At 37.1% G+C, this 23,804-nt stretch overlaps 8 protein-coding genes across 11 annotated transcripts; 6 read left to right on the forward strand and 2 right to left on the reverse strand.

Annotated features, from left to right (window-relative positions):
• The first annotated feature begins 3,277 nt into the window (after positions 1–3,277).
• On the forward strand, positions 3,278–7,104 carry LOC106324873. Of its 3 annotated transcripts, none has more exons than XM_013762870.1 (4): positions 3,278–4,664; positions 4,753–4,942; positions 5,033–6,476; positions 6,870–7,104. In XM_013762870.1, the coding sequence occupies exons 1-4, from the start codon at positions 3,379–3,381 to the stop codon at positions 6,890–6,892; spliced, it is 2,943 nt and encodes a 980-aa protein (XP_013618324.1). In that variant the 5' UTR covers positions 3,278–3,378; the 3' UTR covers positions 6,893–7,104. The 3 variants fall into 3 exon arrangements, with proteins under 3 accessions (XP_013618324.1, XP_013618331.1, XP_013618340.1); XM_013762877.1 differs by having other exon boundaries at positions 5,039–6,476; XM_013762886.1 differs by lacking the exon at positions 6,870–7,104 and having other exon boundaries at positions 5,033–6,624.
• Positions 7,105–7,227: 123 nt separating this feature from the next.
• On the forward strand, positions 7,228–12,666 carry LOC106329582. The gene is made up of 13 exons (XM_013768279.1): positions 7,228–7,342; positions 9,668–9,681; positions 10,007–10,102; positions 10,499–10,552; positions 10,629–10,661; positions 10,777–10,806; positions 10,877–11,047; positions 11,125–11,194; positions 11,273–11,682; positions 11,771–12,034; positions 12,154–12,273; positions 12,367–12,429; positions 12,520–12,666. Exons 1-13 carry the CDS (start codon positions 7,228–7,230, stop codon positions 12,664–12,666), a joined length of 1,587 nt encoding a protein of 528 aa, XP_013623733.1.
• A 136-nt stretch (positions 12,667–12,802) lies between these two features.
• On the forward strand, positions 12,803–13,736 carry LOC106304551 (calcium-transporting ATPase 8, plasma membrane-type-like). The gene is made up of 6 exons (XM_013740954.1): positions 12,803–12,833; positions 12,916–13,083; positions 13,157–13,192; positions 13,257–13,301; positions 13,374–13,524; positions 13,670–13,736. Exons 1-5 carry the CDS (start codon positions 12,819–12,821, stop codon positions 13,380–13,382), a joined length of 273 nt encoding a protein of 90 aa, XP_013596408.1. The 5' UTR covers positions 12,803–12,818; the 3' UTR covers positions 13,383–13,524; positions 13,670–13,736.
• A 219-nt stretch (positions 13,737–13,955) lies between these two features.
• LOC106329590 (UPF0725 protein At4g29550-like) lies at positions 13,956–14,704 on the forward strand. Its single transcript, XM_013768287.1, has 3 exons — positions 13,956–14,070; positions 14,157–14,263; positions 14,370–14,704. The coding sequence occupies exons 1-3, from the start codon at positions 13,956–13,958 to the stop codon at positions 14,514–14,516; spliced, it is 369 nt and encodes a 122-aa protein (XP_013623741.1). The 3' UTR covers positions 14,517–14,704.
• A 1,353-nt stretch (positions 14,705–16,057) lies between these two features.
• Positions 16,058–18,133, reverse strand: LOC106304540 (UPF0725 protein At5g63820-like). The gene is made up of 6 exons (XM_013740945.1): positions 17,923–18,133; positions 17,675–17,791; positions 17,104–17,293; positions 16,864–16,982; positions 16,661–16,738; positions 16,058–16,590 (listed from the first exon to the last, which is right to left on the reverse strand). The coding sequence occupies exons 1-6, from the start codon at positions 18,034–18,036 to the stop codon at positions 16,360–16,362; spliced, it is 849 nt and encodes a 282-aa protein (XP_013596399.1). The 5' UTR covers positions 18,037–18,133; the 3' UTR covers positions 16,058–16,359.
• A 107-nt stretch (positions 18,134–18,240) lies between these two features.
• On the forward strand, positions 18,241–19,706 carry LOC106304519 (UPF0725 protein At4g29550-like). The gene is made up of 5 exons (XM_013740926.1): positions 18,241–18,338; positions 18,441–18,542; positions 18,616–18,922; positions 19,009–19,115; positions 19,207–19,706. Exons 1-5 carry the CDS (start codon positions 18,282–18,284, stop codon positions 19,531–19,533), a joined length of 900 nt encoding a protein of 299 aa, XP_013596380.1. The 5' UTR covers positions 18,241–18,281; the 3' UTR covers positions 19,534–19,706.
• Positions 19,707–20,959: 1,253 nt separating this feature from the next.
• On the forward strand, positions 20,960–22,842 carry LOC106304562. Of its 2 annotated transcripts, none has more exons than XM_013740964.1 (4): positions 20,960–21,046; positions 21,771–21,820; positions 21,899–22,150; positions 22,250–22,842. In XM_013740964.1, exons 2-4 carry the CDS (start codon positions 21,785–21,787, stop codon positions 22,268–22,270), a joined length of 309 nt encoding a protein of 102 aa, XP_013596418.1. In that variant the 5' UTR covers positions 20,960–21,046; positions 21,771–21,784; the 3' UTR covers positions 22,271–22,842. The 2 variants fall into 2 exon arrangements, with proteins under 2 accessions (XP_013596418.1, XP_013596425.1); XM_013740971.1 differs by having other exon boundaries at positions 20,967–21,051.
• On the reverse strand, positions 22,342–23,745 carry LOC106329601 (UPF0725 protein At4g29550-like). Its single transcript, XM_013768293.1, has 6 exons — positions 23,707–23,745; positions 23,533–23,616; positions 23,327–23,428; positions 23,039–23,240; positions 22,839–22,945; positions 22,342–22,744 (listed from the first exon to the last, which is right to left on the reverse strand). Exons 1-6 carry the CDS (start codon positions 23,743–23,745, stop codon positions 22,406–22,408), a joined length of 873 nt encoding a protein of 290 aa, XP_013623747.1. The 3' UTR covers positions 22,342–22,405.
• Between the last annotated feature and the right edge of the window lie 59 nt (positions 23,746–23,804).

Here is a 23,804-nt window from a genome sequence, read left to right on the forward strand (position 1 = left end):
GAGAAAAAAAAGAAAAAACAATAAAGAGAAATATTCTCGTTGGGATCAGAGAAACTAAGAGATCGGAGAAAGAGTGTGGCAGCAATGATCAGTTAATACGTCATCGTTTTATGCATGCAGTATATAGTTATGCAATATGAAGCAAAGCGACAAAGCGAAAGTACTTGCTAAACTTGTTATAGACATATGCATAAGTATTTTCTTTTGATTTTTAAACTTTTTTTGCTTTTATTTGTTATTTTTTCCTCTTGAGTTGTGACTTTAATCACATTCTCTTAGATTTCACTAGCAAAAGCTCTTGACACCTTCCTTCTTTATTCTTTTACTTGCTTTATTTTATATTTTAAATTTAACTATGGTTGTTTCTTTTGTGATCACTTTGTCCCCGACTTGTCTCTCTAATAACCGTTCCTTAATTTGCCAAGAAAATAACATTATCTTGGCAGTAATGTATGTAGTTTGGAATCGGTTCTTATGTTTATATACAGAATCGGTTATTGAGCCGTGGTTTAAATGATGATTTACCATTGTTGATCGTTCTGCAGAGAAAACTAACTATGTGCAAATGAACAACTAATCTCCAAGAAACTATTATGTTGAAAATTTAGCATGTATAGTATGTTGCAATTTCGAAAAATAAACATTTTCTTCTTAAATTTGCATAATTGGACTTGGACATGGACTTTGACATATTGTTAAACCATTTTATTATAGAGATGATTCTACGCTAAATAAACATTCAATATGTAAATTTTGCACGCAATGAGATTAGAGTCTATAATTATACACTATTTTAATTTGCTCCATAAATTTTAGTTTTTTGGGTTTATAATAATCTAAATATGCCACAGAATTTTTTTCACTGAAATTGTCTCTGTCCACCTTAAGAGAGCTGTTGGCTTCCAACAAACTTTTTCTGTATAGTTAGGTTTCAGCCAAATCTGCTACTAACATTTAGTTCATCGACCATATGCACTTTTAAGGCATTTAATATTGCTATGACGATCGTGATAAATGTTTTAAGGTAAACAATCGAGTCTGCAATTATATGTCAGAACCTACTAAGAAGAAGCAACCATGTGCTTGTTGTTTTAGCTCATGTACATGTACTGAGTACAGAGTAGTGAAATACTTTGAACATGATTAGATCATTTGGTAGGAGCTACAGCTTTTGCATGGGAGAAGACATAATGATTATGAAATACGTATACATGTTGTATAAAAATAATTAAGTAATGATAAAAAGATGGTAATAATTCGAGTACCATGCATGATCAAAAGTTGTGGTAACTTAACTGCTTCACACATAACATGCAATGCTTTTTTTTCATTCTGACACCGATCGCGAGACAGCGAGGACCATCAATCTTGGATTATCGTATCGTATGACTTGAGTAATACAGTATTTAAGAGAAATAGCAAGTTGGTATAAGAAATTTTCGCAAATCCACCAATTAGACGAGGCATTAGCTAGGGCGAAACTTAAGATCAAATCTATGACTGGAAGAGTTCAAATATATACTATATAGTATGTATAGAATTTCAAGTTTAGGTTAGGGTATTACTGGTAACTGGAAAATAGCAAAATAATATATACTGCGAAATTATAACGCTTTAGTTTTATACTCATAATCGCAATTAATATCTCGTTTTATTATGTATTTATGAGATGATATATACACATACACCTAAAATTCTCGAGTAATTTCACAACATTTGTCGTGGTGACATAACATTACTTGTGATGTCGTGATACAATCATATATATAATGTGCTGCCGAAAAAAACAAACTGATAATACGGTTTTGAGAAAAATAAAAAAATTAAGGTTTTTATGTTTATTATATTATGTACTAAAATACATGACATATAACAAATATGAAAACTATAAAATATAGTTTACTCGAATTTATAATTTATTGTCATTTTACTCAAATGACATATATTAGGTTAAATGTTAAATAAACATACCCACATATGTATATATATATTGTGTGCTTAGAGAGAGAAAGAGAGAAGATAGTGCTTTACAAATTGAAAGATAGGAGACAGATTGTTGCTTTTTATGGGAGCTTGAGGAATGAAATTCTGTGTCTCTTCAAAAATCATCCTCAAAGACAGTGACACCACCTCAATTTCTGTATAATATGTTTTTGTTTATATACATTAAATATATTGCAAATTTACTTTCACTTCTCTTTATCATTATCTTTTGCTTTTCTTTGTAGTTACGCTCTTTGAGTTTTCTAGTTTTAGGAATATCGAGACTTGGGAGAAACTAAGGAAAAAAAGACTTTTTTTTCATATGATACTATTACGCACATAAAGAAAGGTCAATTAACCTTTGAAGATATTATCTTGTGGTTTAATCTTGTTGGATAGCCCATACTGTATTCTCATAATTAATTCGGTTGAGCATTAGAAAATTTTGATTGCTGTCTTTCTCAAATTAAAACTTTGTGATGCATGACTAGCTCTTCAAATATATTATCAATTTTTTTTTTACTTTTAATCAAGAGAACCCCCAAAATAATTTAAAAGTTTTGAAAAGAACATGGACGGACCAAAGGTTCTGGAAGGAAGACTTCCTCATTACGAAGAAAGCACCATTTGTGTTTCTAAAACTTCACAATAGTCACAACTGCATATAGATCGCTCGAACACATAACTTGAAATATAACTTTTTAAGTCTCCTTCAAATTTATATGTGGACGTCCAAGACAAGCGCAAATCTAGAAACAGAGACAAGAAAGCACAAGTGAACGACAGATGAGTGGACTCCGATAATATAAAAAACATAATCTAAAGAATTTGTTTTATGGTAAACCCAAACTAATTTTATATGAAAAATAAAAATAAACAACTTATTTGAACAATACCCTAAATTATGTAATATTATAATGTTATTTGTATGTATAAAAAGTATAACAACACTTAAAAAACTTCAATTGTACGAACGGTGTTATCAAGCCGGCCCTCAACATTCATATGTAATATAAAGATGATAATTAATTAGTATATATAGTTCAATACATTGTTAACTTGAACCTGTGGAGGGAAACGAAGCTTGAAGGAAGTGGCAAATTCAAAAAAGCTTCAGAAAGCTGTTTTGTTATTCAAAAGACGAAAGCAAAAGGAGGATATAATTTATTATATAAAAAACATACAAGAATATGATATTTAATTAATAAAAATTTAAAGGACAAACAACATCAAAAGTATGAAACCAACCAACAATATAAAACCATAGCTTGCTCCTTCCTCATCTATTGGATACGTCTTTCATACTAAACTATATCTTTGTCACACTAAGTTTGCTTCCTCTTCCTTGACGCTTAAAAAAACTTCAAAGTCTTTTTGTTTGTCAGTGGTTTTGTGATGCGTACAGGGGCTTATACCGTGCACCAGACGCTAACACCAGAGGCTGCTTCAGTTCTGAAGCAATCTCTAACCTTAGCAAGAAGAAGAGGCCATTCTCAGGTCACACCTCTTCACGTCGCTTCGACGCTTTTAACCTCCACAAGATCAAATCTTTTTCGAAGGGCATGTCTCAAATCTCATCCTCTCACATCCCTCGGTCGCCAAATAGCTCACCCTTCTCTCCATTGCCGAGCCCTCGAGCTCTGTTTCAACGTTTCCCTCAACAGGCTTCCCACCGATCCAAACCCTCTGTTTCAGACTCAGCCTTCTCTCTCCAACGCCTTGGTCGCAGCTCTGAAGAGAGCACAGGCTCACCAGAGGAGAGGGTGCGTGGAGCAGCAGCAGCAGCAGAGCCAGCAGAACCAACCGTTCTTGGCGGTTAAAATCGAGCTAGAGCAGCTCGTTGTCTCGATTCTTGATGATCCTAGTGTGAGCAGAGTGATGAGAGAAGCTGGACTCTCTAGTGTGTCCGTGAAGAGTAACATAGAGGATGACTCCTCTGTTGCTTCCCCTGTTTTCTACGGCTCTTCTTCCTCCGTTGGTGTATTCTCTTCTCCTTGCTCTCCTACTTCTAGTGATAACAATCAAGGAGAAGGGACTTTAAACCCTAACCCTAATAAGTTCTGGCAGTCTCATCATCACTCCTTTCATTTCCCTAAAGGAAAGAACTCTACTCAAGATCAAGACGCAAACCCAGTCATCGAAGTGCTTATAGGGAAGAAGAACAGCAAGAAGAGGAACACAGTCATAGTTGGAGACTCTCTGTCTCTAACAGAAGGAATAGTTTCAAAACTCATGTCTAGAGTTGAGAGAGGAGAAGTTCCAGATGATTTAAAGCAAACCCACTTCATCAAGTTTCAGTTTTCTCAAGTTGGGTTGAGTTACATGAAGAAGGAGGATATAGAGGGACAAGTCAGAGAGCTGAAGAGGAAGATTGATTCTTACACTTCTTGGGGTGGCAAAGGTGTGATTGTTTGTCTTGGTGATCTGAACTGGGCGGTGTGGAGCGGTCCTAAGAGCGCGTCTTCATCGCATTACAGCGCGGCGGATCATCTAGTGGAGGAGATAGGGAGGTTGGTTTTTGAATGTAGCAACTCAGGAGCTAAAGTTTGGCTATTGGGGACAGCTTCTTACCAAACGTACATGAAGTGTCAGATGAAGCAGCCTCCACTTGATGTTCAATGGGCTCTTCAAGCTGTTTCAGTTCCTTCAGGAGGACTCTCACTAGCCCTCCATGCTTCCAGGTTCCTCTCTTCTTCTTATTATTCTTTTCTGATCATTAATCAATAAGTTAGATACTCGCGGTTAATATTAAGCTTCTTGATGTTACAGTGGTAACCAAGTAATGGAGATGAAGCCTTTCAGAGTTAAAGAAGAAGAAGAGGAAGAAGATAAACTCAGTTTTTGCGGAGAATGTGCTTGTAACTATGAGAAAGAAGCAAAAGCTTTTATATTAGCTCAACATAAACTCTTACCACCGTGGCTGCAACCTCATGGTGATGCCAACAACATTAACAAAAAGGTACAATGTTTGTTTGTAAATGAATGATCTTTCTTTGTTATTGATATGTGTTTAAGTTACTAAACCGGCTTTTCCTTTTGTCGGTTGAAGTTTCAGGATGAACTGAGTGGACAGAGGAAGAAATGGAACCGGTTCTGTCAAGATCTTCACCACAAGAAACAGAGCAACTCTGTTTTACCGGATGCCTTTGTGGACTCACGTGCATCTAGTTCTGTGGCTAAGTTCAGACGACAAAACTCGTGTACTATCGAGTTTAGTTTCGGGAGTAATCATCAAGAAGGTCTAAAGAAGAATCTAACCGATGAACTGAGTTTGGATGGGTTCAAGATTAGCAATGATGAAGGTGTGGAGACCAAGATTACTCTTGCACTTGGCCATTCTCCGTTTCCATCTGATGTAGAGAAAGAAGAAGAAGAGACAGAGAGAGAGATTACAATGAGACAATTATCAGAGAAGCTTCACGAGAACATTCCATGGCAACGACAAGTTCTTCCTTCAGTGGTTGAAGCCATGGAAGAATCTGTAAAGAGGAGAGATGTTTGGATGCTTCTTTCAGGAAACGACGTGACTGCGAAAAGAAGATTGGCTCTTACAATCGCAACTTCTCTTTTCGGGTCAGTCGAAAACATGCTGAAGATTAATATGAGAACATCCAAGGCAGGTGAAGTGTGCGAGGAGCTGGAGAAGGCGTTGAAGGACAGAGAAAAGGTTGTTGTTTTGATAGAGAGAGTTGATTTAGCCGATGCCCGGTTCGAGAAGCTCCTCGTTGATCGATTCGAGGCTGGAGATTTGGATGTTTCTCAAGGAAAGAAGAGACAAATGATCTTCCTTTTGACGAGAGAAGATGAAGAATGTGTAGAGAAGGAGCATGTTGTCATACCAATGATGTTGAAGTGTAAGAAATCAAGTTCTAGTTTGGTCAACCACAAGAGGAAAGCAGAATCTGATGCTACGCTGACGATGATTAAGACGAAGAGTCCAAGAATCCAAGAGGAGGAGGATGTGTCTTGCAACACAAGCAACATCAAGAATGAGTTCTCAAGGCAGTTGAGTTTGGGATCAAATATTCTAGACCTCAACTTAAGAGTTGATGCTGAAGAAGAAGAAGCTAAACCGGTCACTCCAATCTCAAGCGGGTTTGAAGAACGTTTTCAAGGCTCGATCAAGAACCGGTTTGATTTCACAGTTTTGTCGAACGAAGATATAACTGATTTTTTCATGGCGAAGATCAAAGATTCGTTCGAGGAGATTCTCGGGCAGCAGGAAGAGAGATTCGGGTTCACCGTCGATGCGGAGTTGATCGAGAAGTTCTACAAAGGGTGTGGGGTTTTTGCTAACAGTTTGTTCGAAGAGTGGGTGAAAGAGGTTTTTCAAACGGGCTTAGTAACGGTCAAAAACGGCGGGAAAGAGGGCATTAGTGTAATTAACCTATGTTTGGGAGGTATAGATATGATTGACCAAGGGGAGAAGGTATACGAGGAGGAAGGTTTCATGGGCACTTGTCTACCCAGTAGAATCCATGTTTTCTTTGATGGTTAGCTTTGGCTTTAACTACTGTTTTCAGTTTCTATTTATGATCATATATATTACATAACTTGCTATTATAATCATATCAATTATGATCTCAAGAAAAGTTGAACTTGACCGCATTGTTTTTTGTGCAAACATATAAGTTTTTTTTTTTTTGACTAATGTGTAAACATATAAGTTGCCCCGCTTCATGATATAATGTGCTTTTAACATGGTTTTTTTTTTTCAAATAGCGTTACTTTTTTCATTCCATTATCTTTTGTATAGATTTGATGATAGGAAATTCATCAAATAACTGTTTTGAATGTACATATTTATTTTGAATGGATTAATCCATAATGGAGTTGAGATAATTAAGGCTTTACGTGAACTGTATATATTATTTGTCTTATTGTAGAATGTAGTGGAAACTGGAAATGACAATATGCTAAAGAGTGACACAAGAAATCGAGTTCTAGTTTGGTCAGCCACAAGAGGAAACATGAATTTGATGTTGCACCGACGCTGATTAAGACGAAGAATCCAAGAGGAGGAGGATGTGGCTTGCGACACGAAACAACATCAAGAAAGAGTTCCCAAGAAAGTTGAGATTGGGTCAAATGCTCTAGACCTAAACTCAAGAGTTGATGCCGATGAAGAAGAAGCTAAAACGGTCATTCAAATCTCATGCGGGTTTGAAGAACGTCTTCTAGGCTCGATCAAGAACCGGTTTGATTTCACAGTTTTGTCAGACGAAAATATAACTGATTTTTTTCATGGCGAATTTTTCGTGCAAAGAGATCCTTGGGATTGGTAAACAGGAAGAGAAATGCAGGTTCACCGTCCATGCGGAGTTGATCGAGGAGTTCTACGAGGAGGAAGGATTCATGGGTACTTGTCTACCCAACCGAATCCATGTTTCTTTGTTGATTAGCTTTGACTTTAATTACTGTTTTTAATTTCTATTATAATCATATACATATTACTTATTTTGCTGTTATTTTCTTATTTATATTTCTTTTTAAGAAAATTAAGAAAATAGTTACGATCCAGTACACATTTTTTTTTTACACAAATGGTATGCTATTATATGATAACACGCCATTTGACATAAAGCCGTATTATTTGATTAAAAATGAGAATGACACCTTTTTAAAAGACATTATTTATTTTAAATCTTGCTTTCGCTTGCTGCAATTCTTTTACAGCATCTAAACTGATGATTGTATCTTCAATATTGAATATCAATGGCTGGCAAATTTCAAAAATGAGATAACCTAAGAAGTAAGAACATATGGGTCCTTTGAGTTTGGTCAGTAAGATATGTTCATGGCTATAGGGACTTAAAGCACGGCATACCAAATTCAGCTGGTTATTCCAGGCCAATTTTTTCTGGCCAGATTGAATGGTGACTCAAACATGTTAAGTTATGATCTACTATATTAACTTTAAGTCATATTTTTCAGTTAGTAAAATATATAAGGTCAAATGCTGACTTTAACTATTTTTATTATATTTTCCCATTGTTTGGTAATAATTCATTAAATGAATTATATAAAGGGAAAGGTGATCAAATTTCACGTTATAAATTAGATTTACTTTTTTTTTTGTAACACAAATTAGATTTACTTATTTGACCAAAAAAAAATTAGATTTACATACTGTGTTAAAAAGATAGATTTATTTACATCTTATGCAGACCCAATTATGGATAAACCAGTAAAATATAGGCTTCGGCCTGATAGGATTATTGAAGTAGGGCCCGTTTTACTCATAAATATTACTAAATTCGTCAAATATGGGCTTGGCTTATATCCTAATTTGTTTTGATTAAAAATTAGATATTAGATATTGGGATGATTATAATAGGTGGTTTAGAACGTTAGCTGAATTTAATGGTTTGCTTAAAAATTATTTTTGAGTATATTTAATGAAATATCATACATTATTACATTAATATAGGTTAGTTCCAACATAGTATTTCTATTTTAGCAAGAGAGAAATGTGTATGTTAAAGTATATGTCATTAGGTTAATTATGAATTTATGATATTGTCTATAAGAATAGGAAAAAATATATAACATAAGTAATAGTAGTACGTTAGGCGAATATAATAGGTGGTTTAAAACGTTAGGTGAATTTAATAGGTAGTTTAGAAGAATTATTTTGAGTATATCTAATCAAAATATCACACATTAATAGAGGTTAGGCCTAACATAGTATTTATGTTTTAAGAAGCGAGATTAGCTCTAATGGTAACAATAGTGGGAGATATATTGTGCTGATTTGACTTAAAATTATATATTTGATCTCTTTAAAAAAAGGTTAATAGATAATTGGTAAAAAAATGTTTGTTTATGCACCTGATATGATGAAGACCGGCTCTAATCCTAGTTAAAAAATCAAACATAGTGCTGAAATAAACAATGGAAAACAGAAATCAAATAAATAAGAAGTTAGTAATTAGCTGTTTTACTGTGTAGCCAATTTGATAATGAAGCTATGATGATATATCGTGTACAATATATATATATATATATATATATATATATATATATATATATATATATATATGTAATGACAATTTATGCTCTTATTTTGATTAAAATGATTGATGGTAGTAAAAAGTGTAAACGTTATGGGAAAAATCCCATACCATAATTTTTTTAAACATGTCTATTAAAAAATATACAATCAACAAAGTTAAGTTCATTCAAGTTGTAAATGTTTTAAATAAACACAAATCATACCAATTAATTGTTCAGAATTTAAATTATTTATGTGTGTTTGAAAAACTGAGTCAGAATCTAGGACATAATTTTAAAGTTTTGGGGAGTTTTCTAATGAAATCAAAAGTCCAAGGAGGAAAATAATGGAGTATTCTTAAAAAGAAGGCGAAAAAGAAACAACAGAGGAATATAGGTACCGGATCATAAATATTATTTTAGAAACATTTTGTTCAAAAGAAGAAGAAAGTTGGAGACTTTCGTCTTCATTGCTCTGAGTTCTAAACTTGCCGCCAACGGCTACTCTCCTGTAGCTCGCAACGAAAATACTGGTCGCCGATTTTGATTCAGCTTTCAGTTTCTTTAAAATCTCAGCTGTTGAAGAGTTAGAGACCTCTTCATTCTTGCGATTGGCACCGATTTTGTTTCCGCGGGTTCGTTTCTCGCAATCTCAGGTAGACGTCTTTGATTTTCTGATATTTTCTTTCAGGTGGCTTCTTTTACGTTAGTTATGGGGGCCCCTAACTCGTTTTGAGACGAATCTGAGGTGGCTTCTTTTACGTTTCTTTGGAATCCAACATTCTCGCGACTCTCACCTGATTCTGATTCGCCGGTTTGGATCTCTCGCAGGTGAACGGCTTGTTACGAGCTGGAATCGATTGCGACCCTCACCTGCCTCTGATTTCGCCGGTTTAGTCTCTCGCCGGTGAACCTCTTGTTACGAGTTGCGGCTCTCACCTCCTTCCGAGTTCGCCGGTGAGCTGCTTGTTACTGATTTACTCTGTTGGATTCTCTCAGGTTTGTGAGCTATGTTTCCTCATAAATGCAGGCAGGTGGCAAAATCATCAACAACATCCAGCGATTAGTAGTGACATCAATTCCTGAGGTTGAACACAGTCGCTCTTCACCAGTCACCACTGCATCTGTAAGTCCAAGTGATTCTTGTTCGAGAGTAGCACCAGTCTAACAAAATTGTTTTTGTTGCCATAGTTTGTTTTCCACTGTCACTGAAACTTCTTCAATGTCTCATGGATCCTGCTTCCATTCTCCTGTTAAGAGCTCCTAACATATTGTATGAGTTAGTGAGTTACACTAGATGTAGCAGGTGAATTAAGTTTGACAGTAATCCTTGGATCAACAGAGAACAGTAGCGACTTCATTAGTATCAAAAGCAACTAGTTTTTCATCAAAATATTCTGCAACTTGAGTAGCCAAACTAACACAAGTTTAATAGTAATTTGTTGTCAATCTAGACATGGTTCCTCTTGATTATCTGTTTTCTTCAGTTGAACAAAGTTTGTTTTTTTTTCCTTCTCCACAGAAGAAGATGGATTCCAAGAACATGGATCACATATCTAGCCCAGTTTTGCGTCATGTATGTTCATGAAATAGATGTTTCGTTTTGTTTGATATATTTTTACATTTTCTGTAACATGACTACATATTTGCAGACTGTAACTCGCGGAGAATGCTCGTCCAGCCAAGTAATATTCTTTCATTTATCAAATTTCTTTTCAAAGTATCTCTAAGCCTTTTAGGAGATATTCTCATTATATATTTGAATTGATCTATATCTTGTTCGGAAATATTTGTTAATAGGGATCAACAGATGCCCTGGCCAAATTGCGGGTATGGATACATTCATATTGTTTTATCTCTGTTAGTAGTATGTGATCATAACGATTGACTTTTTATGCAGTCGTACATCCCTTTGGAGAAGATGCCTAAAGTTCTTCAGAAGCCATTCGAAGAAATACCACAAATGCTACATCCACATCTGCTAGATATCATTTTACATAGGCCGGAAAATGGTGAAATCTTTTCTTTCAAGGCTAAAAAAGGAACTTTTACAGTTTGGGCTAACTTCGTAGTAAGTTGGTGTCACTAGTTATGTTTGACTTTCATTTCCAATTTTTTCTTTCTCATTAGTTTTTATGTTGATTTCAGAGGCCAAAGAAAGAGGACTGCAAAAATTGGGAAAAATCAAAGTTTCCAGTACAAAACCAAGGAAAACATCGTAAATAACTTGGTCTCAATCTTTTCTTTTAAATGAATTTTGTTTGCACTGTGTGATGAATAATAAATCGAAATGCAGAGAATTGTTGGTCGATTGGGGGAAGTGAGCATATAAGTGAGGCCCGTGAGATTCACCATATTGACGAGAAGCTCACATCATACTCTGGCCAGTTTTTGGTTGATTTTGCCGATCCTGCTCGGGCAAAGGAAGTGTTTTTGAAGACCGAACAAAAGCACTATTGCTATCCGTATCCATGCATCTACGGTATGGAATATGCCATGGCTTATGGTATGCCAAAAACTGATGACTGGGGTCATACTGGATGCCATACTCAGGTGCTTCCCTCCAAGAGTCATGTTAAACTGCATCACGTCTTAAATGACGCCAGAGCATTCTCAGATGTCCGTAAAGCAATTCACTACCTTCAGACCCAACCAATACTTGCTCAAATTGGTATCTTTAAGCCCGAGTTTGGAAGGATTGGAAATGTAAGTGATTTATTCAAAGAAATTTTTTTTGGATGTTATAGATCTGAATAATTTGGAACTAACAATTATGCATTTTCCTATGTTGCAGGGAGTTTACCGCGGACCTACCTCTGTTCATTCTGTTTTCTCTGCATGGCATCAAGTTTCAATACGGTTTATAACCGTGGAGAATGGAGAGTTGATTGCACACTGCAGGAATAGCCATGGTGAAGAAAGGGGATTACTGGGATATTTCAAGGCATCTTTAGATATTATGCTACTTGAACTATGTACATCTGGAGTGCCATCATATACTGTTCCAACTAGACTCTTCAAAATGTTTTTCTGTGGAGAAGTCCGGAGCGAATACGAGGTGATGTGTTTTCTTTATTGTTTAGTTTAGTGATAATGTTTTCTTAATCAAAGTAGTTAGTTACCTATTCATGTTAGTTTTCAGTTTCTTAAAACTGATGTCTATTTTTTTTTTTGCAGAGGAAGGTTGAAGAACATTTTATTGAGGGTGGTCATCAAGTCGGTATCTCAGATTATATCTCATTTTTGATTTTTGAAGGAATTTGTCACAATACGTCTGGCAGTGTGATTCAGCTTGAGGTATGATTTAAATACTATATAAATATTACTTGATTGTCACTCTAATTAAGCTTAATGAACATTATAATGTATATATATGTTTTCTGGTTACAGGATGGTGAGAATGTAATCATTGGAAGTCCAACAAACCGAGCTTTACTTAAATGGGCCTTAAAGGTTTTCTTTCCAGTCTCAGTTGATTCAACTAGTTGTTCCAATTTTTTTTGTATTGATTACTAATTCTCATACTTGTTGTATCTTTTGCAGAGAGACATGAGCTTCACTTCTATCAAGTCCGAGTCCATGTTTATTAAACGTTCTGGAATGGATTCGTCCATGGAATGCCTAGGCACAGCAGTTGAATGTGTAAGTGATGTCTCATTATTCCTTGCTACTTTCTGCTTTTCTAGTTGATCAATTTTGGTATACTTGTTTTACCTAAGTCTTAACTTTTATTTTATCCTCAGAAAAATACAAGTAGGCCTGGTGTTCGGATTCACTGGAAAGGCGACGCTAACAAAATCCTAGAACAGTGTACACAAGTTTATAACAAAAGTTCCTTACCGATGAGTGAAACCGAGGTTAGCAATCATTATTCTTTTAACTTATGAATGAAAACCAGGTTGGCAAAACATATTTCTGAATCTGGTTATGTTATTTTAGAGGGAAGCATTCAAAGCTGTTATCGACAATATGGTTGCACAAGAACTAAGATGCGTTGCTCTTGCATTCACAACCATTGCAAACGAAGATGTTCCATCTCAAAAGGAAATAAAAAATTGGATATTACCAAAAGGAGGACTTGTTCTGCTTGGTATCTTTGGTATTAAGGTAATAGTTTATGTTTGGCCACGGTACCTTTAAATTCTCTTGTACTAACATCGCAAAACAAATTTTCTTATAGAATCCATGTCGCCCAGTTGAGGATGATGAGATGCAGGTGCGTAGATGTAATTATTATTCATATTTTGTTAATTGTCTAATTTCTCTTGTTGTGATGATAGGCTTTAGCAACTTTCGAGGAAGAGAACAAGATAGAGGCCAGAGGAGTAAGGATAGTTCGTTAATTGATTAGCGTTTCCTTATTACTCAGTCCTAACATATTTTCAGTATATCAGCAGGAATGTTAAAGTAGGAGTTTGTGCTTTTACTTTTGAAAAAAAAAAATGGAGTTGATTTTTGATGTAGACGGAAGAGGAGACCAAGGAGATACCTGACGACAACGTCCCAGATGATAATCAAGAGTGCTCCTCATACGTTACAGATTCCAGCGTAAGATCTTTATCTCCCTTTTGTTAACTATCCTAAATTGCTTTGATTTTGTTCATGTGATCACTCTTCTCTCACGTGGCTTGTGTATTTATAATGCTCTCTCTCTCTCTCTTGTGGATATTGATTTAGTTGTGAATGTGCGTAGGCTTTTCTTGCTGGTGAGAAGATAAAACCTGAACAGTGGCGCTATTATTACGACACCGATCTCTGCGCTAGACTTGGACTGTACTGTTACAATCTTCAGAAGGTTTTCTTCTCTAGTCTTGTTCTAACACTATTTTATTACGCACACATTCACCACTTATCACCTAAGTTAAGCTTCCTGTCCTACTTTCTCATCTCTATAGGGCACAGTTTACGATTTTGGGTTTGTGAGAACGTTATACACTGGGTATGATTCGTTCAGCAAGTCTTTCATAACACTGGAGGCAATGAATCCAGCTGACCGTTCTCGATTCACTTTGGAGACGTGCGTTAAGCATAACTATGAACAAGTTACAAGCGGACTGGGTTTGTGGTGGGAGACGCACATTTGCAGGGTGGAAGGTAAAAGAGATGTCTAACAGCTATCCGTATACGTTATGACTGGTTCCTCTGCTATTGTCATATTTTTTTCTGTGTGTGGTTAAAAGGTAGCGAAGAGGCTGATTATGAGTGGGACGATGGAGCCGTAAATGATTATTACAAAGGTGAAATGCCCGAATGGCTGTCTGATGACCATCAGCAACGATGCTACGTGGTAACTCTTCTGCGTTGCATCTAGTAGTCAATTCATAGATGTACAAAATCATTCATGTTTCCACTGTTTGTTTTTCTTTTTGACTATTGGGTGTGTGGATCCATAGGTTGAACAATCAGAGCTTCAGGACAAAAAAAATTGGTGGCTGCCTCTCTTGACTGAATTTGCCTTCTACACAAAATGGAATGGAACCCTCAGGGCGAGAGATATTGCGGAATGCAGATCTTTGATTACTGGTTGTGGAAACTCTTGATGAAGAAGCTGAGAAAGAGCCGAGTGATAAGCTCAATGCGGCCAATGCAATCTTCTACATAACTTTTGAGTGCGTGGAGGATCCAACGAAAGGTCGTTACAGGGCGGTTTTACGGAAGACGATGGATGGGAAACCTGGGCACATGCGCCTCGAGGTTATGTGTTGGTGCATGAGCGAGAGAGCCGAAGAAAGGGAACCACAACCTACAACCGCAGCCAAATGAAACTCGCTGGACACTCAAAAGACTGCAAACTAAACGAATTTGTTCATTCTATCTCGTTTGGAAAATTTCTTTCACAATATTCTACATATCGACATCTAGAGAAATGTAATCACAGTCCTCTGACACTAAAATCCGCGCTGTTGCTGCCCTCGCGGATCATTATCTTGCTGAAGTTTTTAAAAGTGAACATTTAATTTTTTCAACAAAAGTTTCGGAAATTAGTTATGTTTAAATATTGTACTCTTGTTAAATAGTTATAATAAATCATATCCACAACTGACTAATAGAGTATACGAATATTTTAGTAACCAAAATATCCAATCACACTTGATATTGGTAGACTAACTTAAATTTTGTTAACTAATTTTCATTAGAAAATAAAGTTCTAAGTTTATGTGGACCTATTTTGTTATGATATACTTGCTAGAAAAATATTTTCTAATTACACAATTATTAATTAATTTTTTTTTTTGTCTAAACACAATTATTAATTACTAAACTTCAGAATAATGTCTCCGACCAAATTAAGATATTGAAATGCCAAATTTAAGATGAGTTTGACATATCCACTGGTAGATTTTAGCGCCCATGTCCGGCACCGTCGCCTTCGAGTGGCCAGCATCATCACCGGCTGCTCTTTTTTCATTCCGATGATTGTCAAACTCCGAACTAAAAAATGTTTAATAAATAAGCTTAAATGACATAGGACTTCAATCACAATAGCTCTACTAATAACAAATTAAACTTCAATAATGAAATTTATGGGCTGTTACCAAAAAATAAACTTCAATATTTACAACTCCATCGGTCCGGTCATACTAGTTATGTTTCAAAAAAAATGCTTTACGATTAAGACATGGAATCCTAATTGAGATATGAAAATAATTCCTTTACGTATGTTAAATTAAAGTCTATATCTGTAAATGGAAAATCCTCGATTTATATTGGTTTACAGTTTATTTAACGTATTTATGGTTGGGCCTTTGTATAGGCTTTTGAAGGAAAACAAGAGACCAATCAGACTTTCCCTTGATAGAACTTGTGCTGCACAACGAACCATAGGGTCGGTCAAAACCACTAGTGCATATAAAATGAAAGGTATTGAAATGGCAATCATTTAATACCCTAAGACACTGCAGGAGAACATATAACGTAATGTTCAAACAAAAACAAAAAGAGAACATAGTACATATTGAGTCTTCACATTATGGGTTGAACAAATAAGGAAATGAATACGAAACTGAAAGAAGTTACCATTCACTCTGTCTGCTTGCAGATGCTTTACAAAAAGTGTGCAGCCTTAGGGAGCAAACATCAATGATTAGACATAAGTCATAACAGATCAATGAACCATTCGTTCTCATACTAATTATTGCATTACAAACAGAAATCTCTCCTTAAACGATAATAATAGATCCAACTCGTTCTAGTCCAAATAGTTTTAGACAAACACAACATAAAACATTTAACATATCATGACAGAATTAGTAAATAGCCTTAGAAATTATAAACGAGCAGATCCGCAGTTCTGTCTATTGTTCTTATTCTTCAGGTTAATAGGCGTTAATGATAGGTATTGTAAAAGAGCAGATCCCTATCAATCTTTTCTTCTTCTTCAGCTTAATCTGCTGTTGCTGCAACTTCAATATACATATGTCCTGGCTTCCCATCCATGGTTTTCCTTATTACCGCGTTGTGATCACCCGCCCATTCTGAAGATTCACCATTATACTTGTAACTTACGTAGAAGATTGCATTATGGGCTTTCAGCTTCTCATGGCCTTCTTCTGTGTCTTCTTTAGTTACTACAACCACCTTCTCAATCTCCAAGGGTGGGGGAGCAGTCAACACCTACAAAAGAAAAAGGTTCAAGTTATTTTCTTTCTTTTTTTGGCAGAGAATCTCTCTCAAGGGGACTTACATTATTTGTTTTTGAGTAGAACGCAATTTCGGTGAATAGATACAGCCAATCATTCTCCTGCAACTCTGATTCTTGCACCTGTGATGAGATCAACAGAACAGAATGTATGTTACCTGCCTAGTTAACATGTCAGACAAGTTGCCTTCTCAAGCTAAAAAGAAAAAAAAAGAAGTTGCAGTTTCAAACAGTGGATATGATCTTACCACATAATAGTTTTTCTTGCCACGAGCCAATTCTTCATCAGACGACCATTTGGGTATTGCATCTTTGTAGAAATCATCTACTGCCTTATCGTCCCAACGTGCATCCGCAGCATTTTCACCTATAAAAGAGTTCTCTATAAACAGTTAGTTCTCTTAAATTAAACCAGAACTCCCAGCGATATATATAAAGACTTAGACAATATCCATCACAGACCACGAATGTTGGTGATATAATCTTACATTTGATTCTGCAGGCTAAGGTAGTCCACATAACGGGACGGTCTGGAGAAGAATCTTCGTTTAACAAGGTCTGAAAAGAGAAGACCGAGCCAGAGACAGGATCCTTGGCGTCCAAAGTTACATAGACGTAGTCGTATGCAGTAGAGATAACACTATACTTTTCCCAGCGCCCAAACTTGAAGTTTGTTCCCTGTCTCAAAGCAAAAAGATTAGCTCTTTAAATAATGCAATCCACCATTTTAAAATAACCAAAGAAGGCGCATAAAGCGTTGTGGAACACACACGTTTATAATTTATTTCACCTCACCATGTTCCATAGATCCGTTGACAAAGAAAAAATAAAGATAAAACTCATATAGGTATAACAACTGTTTTAAGAAAAATCATGTTATAGTATATATTATCTTCAATTTTTTATATATGATTTTAAACTAAAATCTTTATTCCAATGTTTTACACAGCATAATAATGTACATGAAAATCCTAAATAAATAAAGAAATTACCCAAGTTCCCCACATCAGTAGCAATGAAAAAAAAAAAAAACATGAAGATGCAGTGATCACAGTTTACCTTGTGAAAATTGTGGCAGTGAAGTCCAAGCCTACCATAAAGAGCGATATCATAATCATCGCCCCAAGTAGACTTAACTAGCATAGACGGATAACAACTGTTATTCACATCAAAACCCTACAAAAACACGAAGAAAAAAAAAATCGAAAAGATCATCAAATCATCCAACTGTCAAATCCAAAAAACACGACCGATAGACATATACAAGCAGCAACAACATGATTAAGAAGAATTCGAAGAGAGATTACATCGGCCAGCCCTTCTTGATTGAAATCGGGATGGTTCGGAACATCCAAACCGAAGAACTTTAGCTTAGCCTTCCGCCTTCTTTTTTCCAATCGCAATAACTCAATATCCTCCATAACCTCCTCCAACTCTTCCCCAGATCTCACAATTTTTTCAGGATATATCCAACAGCCATAAGATAAACTTTAATCGAGGCGTCACTTTAGGTCTACAAAACATAATACTAAATCAAAATTCTGTCAGTTGTAAGCCCATAAACACGAAACATTTGGGTCTAGGTCCACGGCATAGTGGCCCATTTTCGACCCATTTGTTATTCTTTATAATTTTCCTGCGATCTGAAAAATTAGGGTCTGGATATATGGGGGATTCGTCGCCAGAAGAATATGATCCTGATTATGCCCGATTCGCAGCGGAGGTTCTCCGAATTTTCTTATAAATCATCTTCTTTATAGGCTCGTAGCTTCCTTTCATATATCGCTAGTGCTTGGTTCTATAATATATTGCTTTGGTTATGTAGATCCGAGCGCTATTGAAGGAGAACGGAGAAGATAAAAAACCGTTCTCCTCCTCCTATGATCCGGCTGATGGAGGGTGGTCCACATACGTTACAGATGCCAACGTACGTAACATCTTGAGTTTTGTTCATTTCTCCTCTCACGTACCTGACTTTTGTTTTTATAATTCACTATTAGGCTTTCTTTGCTGGTAGAAGGATAAAACCTCAAGCATGGCGTGTTCATTATGACAGAGGCCTCTGCGCTAGACTTGCACTTTACTGTTACAATCTTCAGAATGGCACAGCTTACGATTTTCAGGTTATCATTCAGATACATGAGCAGAATCGCCTTTCCTTCACCAAGTCTTTCATAACATTTGACGCCGTTAATCCATCCGACCCTACTTCTCCCCTCACTTTCGAGACTTGCGTTAAGCATGTCGATGATCAAGTCACATTCGTCCCCAAATTGTGGTGGGAGACGCACATTTGCAGGGTGGAAGGTAAAAAAAAAAATGTGTCTAACAGCTATTCGTATAGGGGTTCCTCTGCCATATTATCATTAGTTTTTCTCTGTGTGCTTAAAAAGGTAGCGACGAGGCTGATTATGAGTGGGACGAGGGAGCAGTTAATGATTATTACAAAGATGAAATGCCTGAATGGCTCTCTGATGACCGTCAGCAACGATGCTATGTGGTAAGTGGTTAACTCTCCTGTCTTGTAGTCAATTCATATCATTCATGTTTCCTTTGATTGTTTTTTACTATTGGGTGTGTGGATCCATTAGGTTGAACAATCAGAGCTTCATGACAAGAAAAACGGGTGGCTGCCTCTCTTAACTGAGTTTGCCTTCTTCACGAAATGGAATGGACCTCTCAGTCCGGGAGAGATTGAGGATTGCCGACCTTTGATTACTCAACATGTGGTTGTGGAAACTCATGGAGAAGGTGAGAAAGAGCCGCGTGATAAGCTCATTGCGGCCAATGCAATCTTCTACATAACTTTTGATTGCGTGGAGGATCCAACGAAAGGTCGTTACAGGGCGGTTGTACGGAAGACGATGGATGGTAAACCTGGGCACATGCGCCTCGAGGTTACGTGTTCGAGAGTCTAAGGAATCGGAGATCAAATTTCAGTATCTTGTTTAAATTCACAAGACTTCTTAACTTGGAAAAATCTCGAGAATGTATTAATAAGTAGTATCAATGTATGATCGAACTGATAGATCAGAATTATGTTATGAAACTTAAAGTTATTCCCATTTTATTGTCAGCATATTTTCTTTGTTGTACATGTTTATTGTAAAAAAGGTTCCGCTAAAACTGGGTAACCAAATTGATGATAACCACTTGGATGATCTTGACAATTTGATTATGCAAACATACAAGGACATTTGGATGATATTTTGTTTATGGCTGCAGAGTCCAGAAGCGGATGAATTATCTAAGCATGCTAAAATCAATAGTTGTGGTCTCTGTATTCCAGTGACATCCTAGTTGTAACAACTCTTTAGTATGTTTTAATCTATAAGTTTTTTTTTTTTCCCAACTGAAGTTTATTAATAGGATTAAATCCAAAATGGGCAAAGCCCAAACCTTACAAAAATCCGAAGCCCAAAAACAGAGGCATACAACCAAGTAAAACAAACTAGGCCCGAGGCCCACACAAACAACCGAAACCCTAGTAGGCTAGGCGTCGCTCTTCACGCGAAGCCGCACGCCTCCTTTCTTCCTCCGGTACCAGCGACCGCGTCACGACGACTCAACGGCCACCGTCGACAGCAAGGTCGAAACCGGAACTCAACCATTCAACCAGACCTTCGAGATACTCGAATCCAACAAACACATAAACTTCAAACCAAACAGACGGATCTACGAATTACCAACAGATATTAAAGCCTACAATCGATTCATCATCTCCGACATATAAGCGGCAACAGATTCAGATCGAGAAGCGATAACCAAAGAAGCTCAAACTCGTAGATCTAAATGAGGAGAAATAAAAAAAACCCTAAAACGAACGCCGGCGCCAGCGATGTTGCGGAAGCCACCGCCTCCCGGAAGCAGAAGCCGACGATGGCGATGCTGAAGGAGCCACCGCCTCCCGGTACCCAAAACCGGCGAAGAAGGTGCTGGAAAAGCCACCCCTTCCCAGAAACAAGTCGGACGACCACCATAGAGAGGTGCGACGCCGAAACCTATGTAGATCAAGAGACCCCGAACAAAAGCCAGATGCTAAAACGAAAAAAAGAACTCCACAACCGGACCGACGGTGGCTCAGAGAGCCTCGCCGTCGGCCGGAAATCTCTCTCTCTCTTTTCTCTCTCTCTTTGATCAGCTATTCCAGATAATTGATGTTTAATCTATAAGTTAGCCGATAAAGAAAAAACAATAATACTTTGGTTTATTATTCGGTATCGCCAACAATGTTGGGCCGGTAGTGTAGTTTTAGTCTTTTAATAATAATCATCATGGGCTCTGAAAATACGGGTTTTGGGTCTTAACCCGGTAAGTAAAGTGAGATAGATCCGGATGGATATTGTTTTCCTCTAGCGCGTCTCGGTTCCGGCTAATTCGAGAAAGGAGAATCAGAAGAAGAAACGAAGCTGTGAATCGTCCGTCGCTTGTGTAAGGAACGGAACTCTCTCTCTCTCTCTAGATCTTCGAGTATCTATAACGATTATATGAATCCTAGATCTTTTCGTGTTCATTTAGTCGTAAAAGAAAAGAAAAGAAAAGAAAAAATTATCTTTTCGTGTTCATCTAGCGCTCATTTACTGTATCCTTTCTCTTCGGCGTAGCCTAAGGCTGTGGATTGTTCCTATTTGTTAAACTATGCATCAATCTTAGGAAATTAGGGTTTTATGAGGCTTGAATTGTTGTATCTGTGATTGTTACTCCATCTGTGAGTGGAGTGTCAAAATTAAACTACGGCTGTCTAGGTTACGATATATTGATCTCGTTTCTTTTTTGCCGCACGATCTAGTTTTTTTTTTTCGTAAATGCATTACCATCTATTTTGCTTGTTGAGCTACATGACTGCCTCCTCTGTAACTGTGATCATCACTATATTAGCTTAAAGAGCTTAACATTCAGTTCAGTATGTTGCTCTACATAAAGTTACTTTTAGATTGGCTTGAATTTGAACGTTGAGTTATTCACTTTACAACAACTGATTCAATCTCATCAGTAAAGAGATGCTTTTAGATTTGCTACTTATAGCCTGTTTATCGCATCTGAATTTATGCAAGGCATTTTCTGGTTACATTTACTGGGAGTCATTAGAAAGTGTGTTCTCTTTCTGTTGTTGTCCTTTTATATATCTCTTACCTTTAAACACGATGCACTGCAGAAAAATCTGTAAACATGGCTGATTCTCATTTACACCCAGCGTTAACACGGGTACGTCGTCCAAGAGAGAATCATTATTCGTTACACATTCATTTTAGTCTGCTTCTTATGTTCTCACTGGTTATGCAGCACCGCCACACTGTACCAACCATCTCCGATGATTTCTACAACTATATGAAGCTGATAAAGAAAACTGAGCCTGAAATCATGTCTAAACTTTTGCCTATTCTACGCACAATACCAGACTCCGGTATCCAACTCGTTAATACCAAGACTACAGAGTTGTTTTGCACACTAATAGTGAGTTTCAATTGCAGATTCGAAGGGACGAGAGAAAGTTGGAAGAACAGTATGCTGTTTTGCAGTATGATGAAGATCATGGTAAATTGTCTCTTAATGTTCACATTGGATGCATACAAATACGTGTATATCTTTGCTCATGCATCTTTTCTTTTCCGACTCTTTGACATATCTGTGCAGAAACAGTTTGGGCTGTCATAGCAGCCAAGTTGTTCAGTGTTGTAAAACATAGACCGAAGAGCATCTTCACTAACTACTCAGCCCAGTATATACTTGACTTCGCTCCTCGCCCGGGAAAGACTCAGAGAAAACATCAGCATACTTGTTGCAAACCTCTTACCGTAGCGTACTTGTTGCAAACCTCCAACACGTAACCTCGAGGCTCATGTGCCCCGGTTTCCCATCCATCGTCTTCCGTATGACCGCCCTGTAACGACCTATTGTTGGATCCTCCACGCACTCAAAAGATATATAGAAGACTGCATTGGCCGCATTGAGCTTATCACTCGGCTCTTTCTCATCAAGGGTTTCCACAACCACATGTTGAGTAATCAAGGGTCGGCAATCTTCAATCTCTCCCGGACTGAGCGGTCCATTCCATTTCGTGAAGAAGGCAAACTCGGTTAAGAGAGGCAGCCACCCGTTTTTCTCGTCATGAAGCTCTGATTGTTCAACCTAATGGATCCACACACCCAATAGTAAAAAAAAACAATGGAAACATGAATGGTTTTGTGCTTTATATGAATTGACTACAAGACAGAAGAGTTACCACATAGCATCGTTGCTGACGGTCATCAGACAGCCATTTAGGCATTTCACCTTTGTAATAATCATGTACTGCTCCATCGTTCCACTCATAATCAGCCTCTTCGCTACCTTTTAACCACACAAAGAAAAACTTATGATAATATGGCAGAGCAACTCCCATCAATAACCTATACGGATACCTTTTTAGACACTTTTTTTTACCTTCCACCCTGCAAATGTGCGTCTCCCACCACAAATTTGGGACGTGTGTAACTTGATCATCGTTATGCTTAACACAAGTCTCGAAAGTCAGTGGAGAACGGTCGGCTGGATTAACGGCCTCAAATGTTACGAAAGACTTGGTGAAGTAAAGGTGAGTCTGCTCATGTAACTGACTGATAAACCGAAAATCGCAAGCTGTGCCCTAGAGAGATGAGAAAGTAACTGGAAAGCTTAACTTAGGTGATAAGTTTAGATAGTGTTCGTGTAATAAAATAGGAAAAAAATAACCTTCTGAAGATTGTAACAGTAGAGTGCAAGTCTAGCGCAGAGGCCTCTGTCATAATAAAACCGCCATGCTTTAGGTTTTATCCTCCTACCTGCAAAAAAAGCCTACGCACAATCACAACTAAATTAACATCGCCACAGAAAGGATGCATTATAAATACACAAGTCACGTAAGATAAGACATGAAGAAAGGGAGAGAAAGAAGTTACGTTGGCATCTGTAACGTATGTGGACCACCCTCGGTCAGCTGGATCATCATCGGAGAAGGAATTTTGTTCATCTTCTCCGAGCTCCTTCAATTCCGCTCGGACTTACATAACCACGTAATATATGAGAACCGATCATTAGCTATGAAAGGAAGCTGCGGCCTGTATTCAGAGAACCTCCGCTGCGATTCGGGCATACTCAGGATCATAGTACATTATTGAGTATTCACATAATGGGTTGAACAAATAAGGAAAAATGAATACGAAACTGAAAG

The sequence above is a fragment of the Brassica oleracea genome, chromosome C1 (genome assembly GCF_000695525.1).
Source record: "Brassica oleracea var. oleracea cultivar TO1000 chromosome C1, BOL, whole genome shotgun sequence".
Lineage (NCBI taxonomy): Eukaryota > Viridiplantae > Streptophyta > Magnoliopsida > Brassicales > Brassicaceae > Brassica > Brassica oleracea.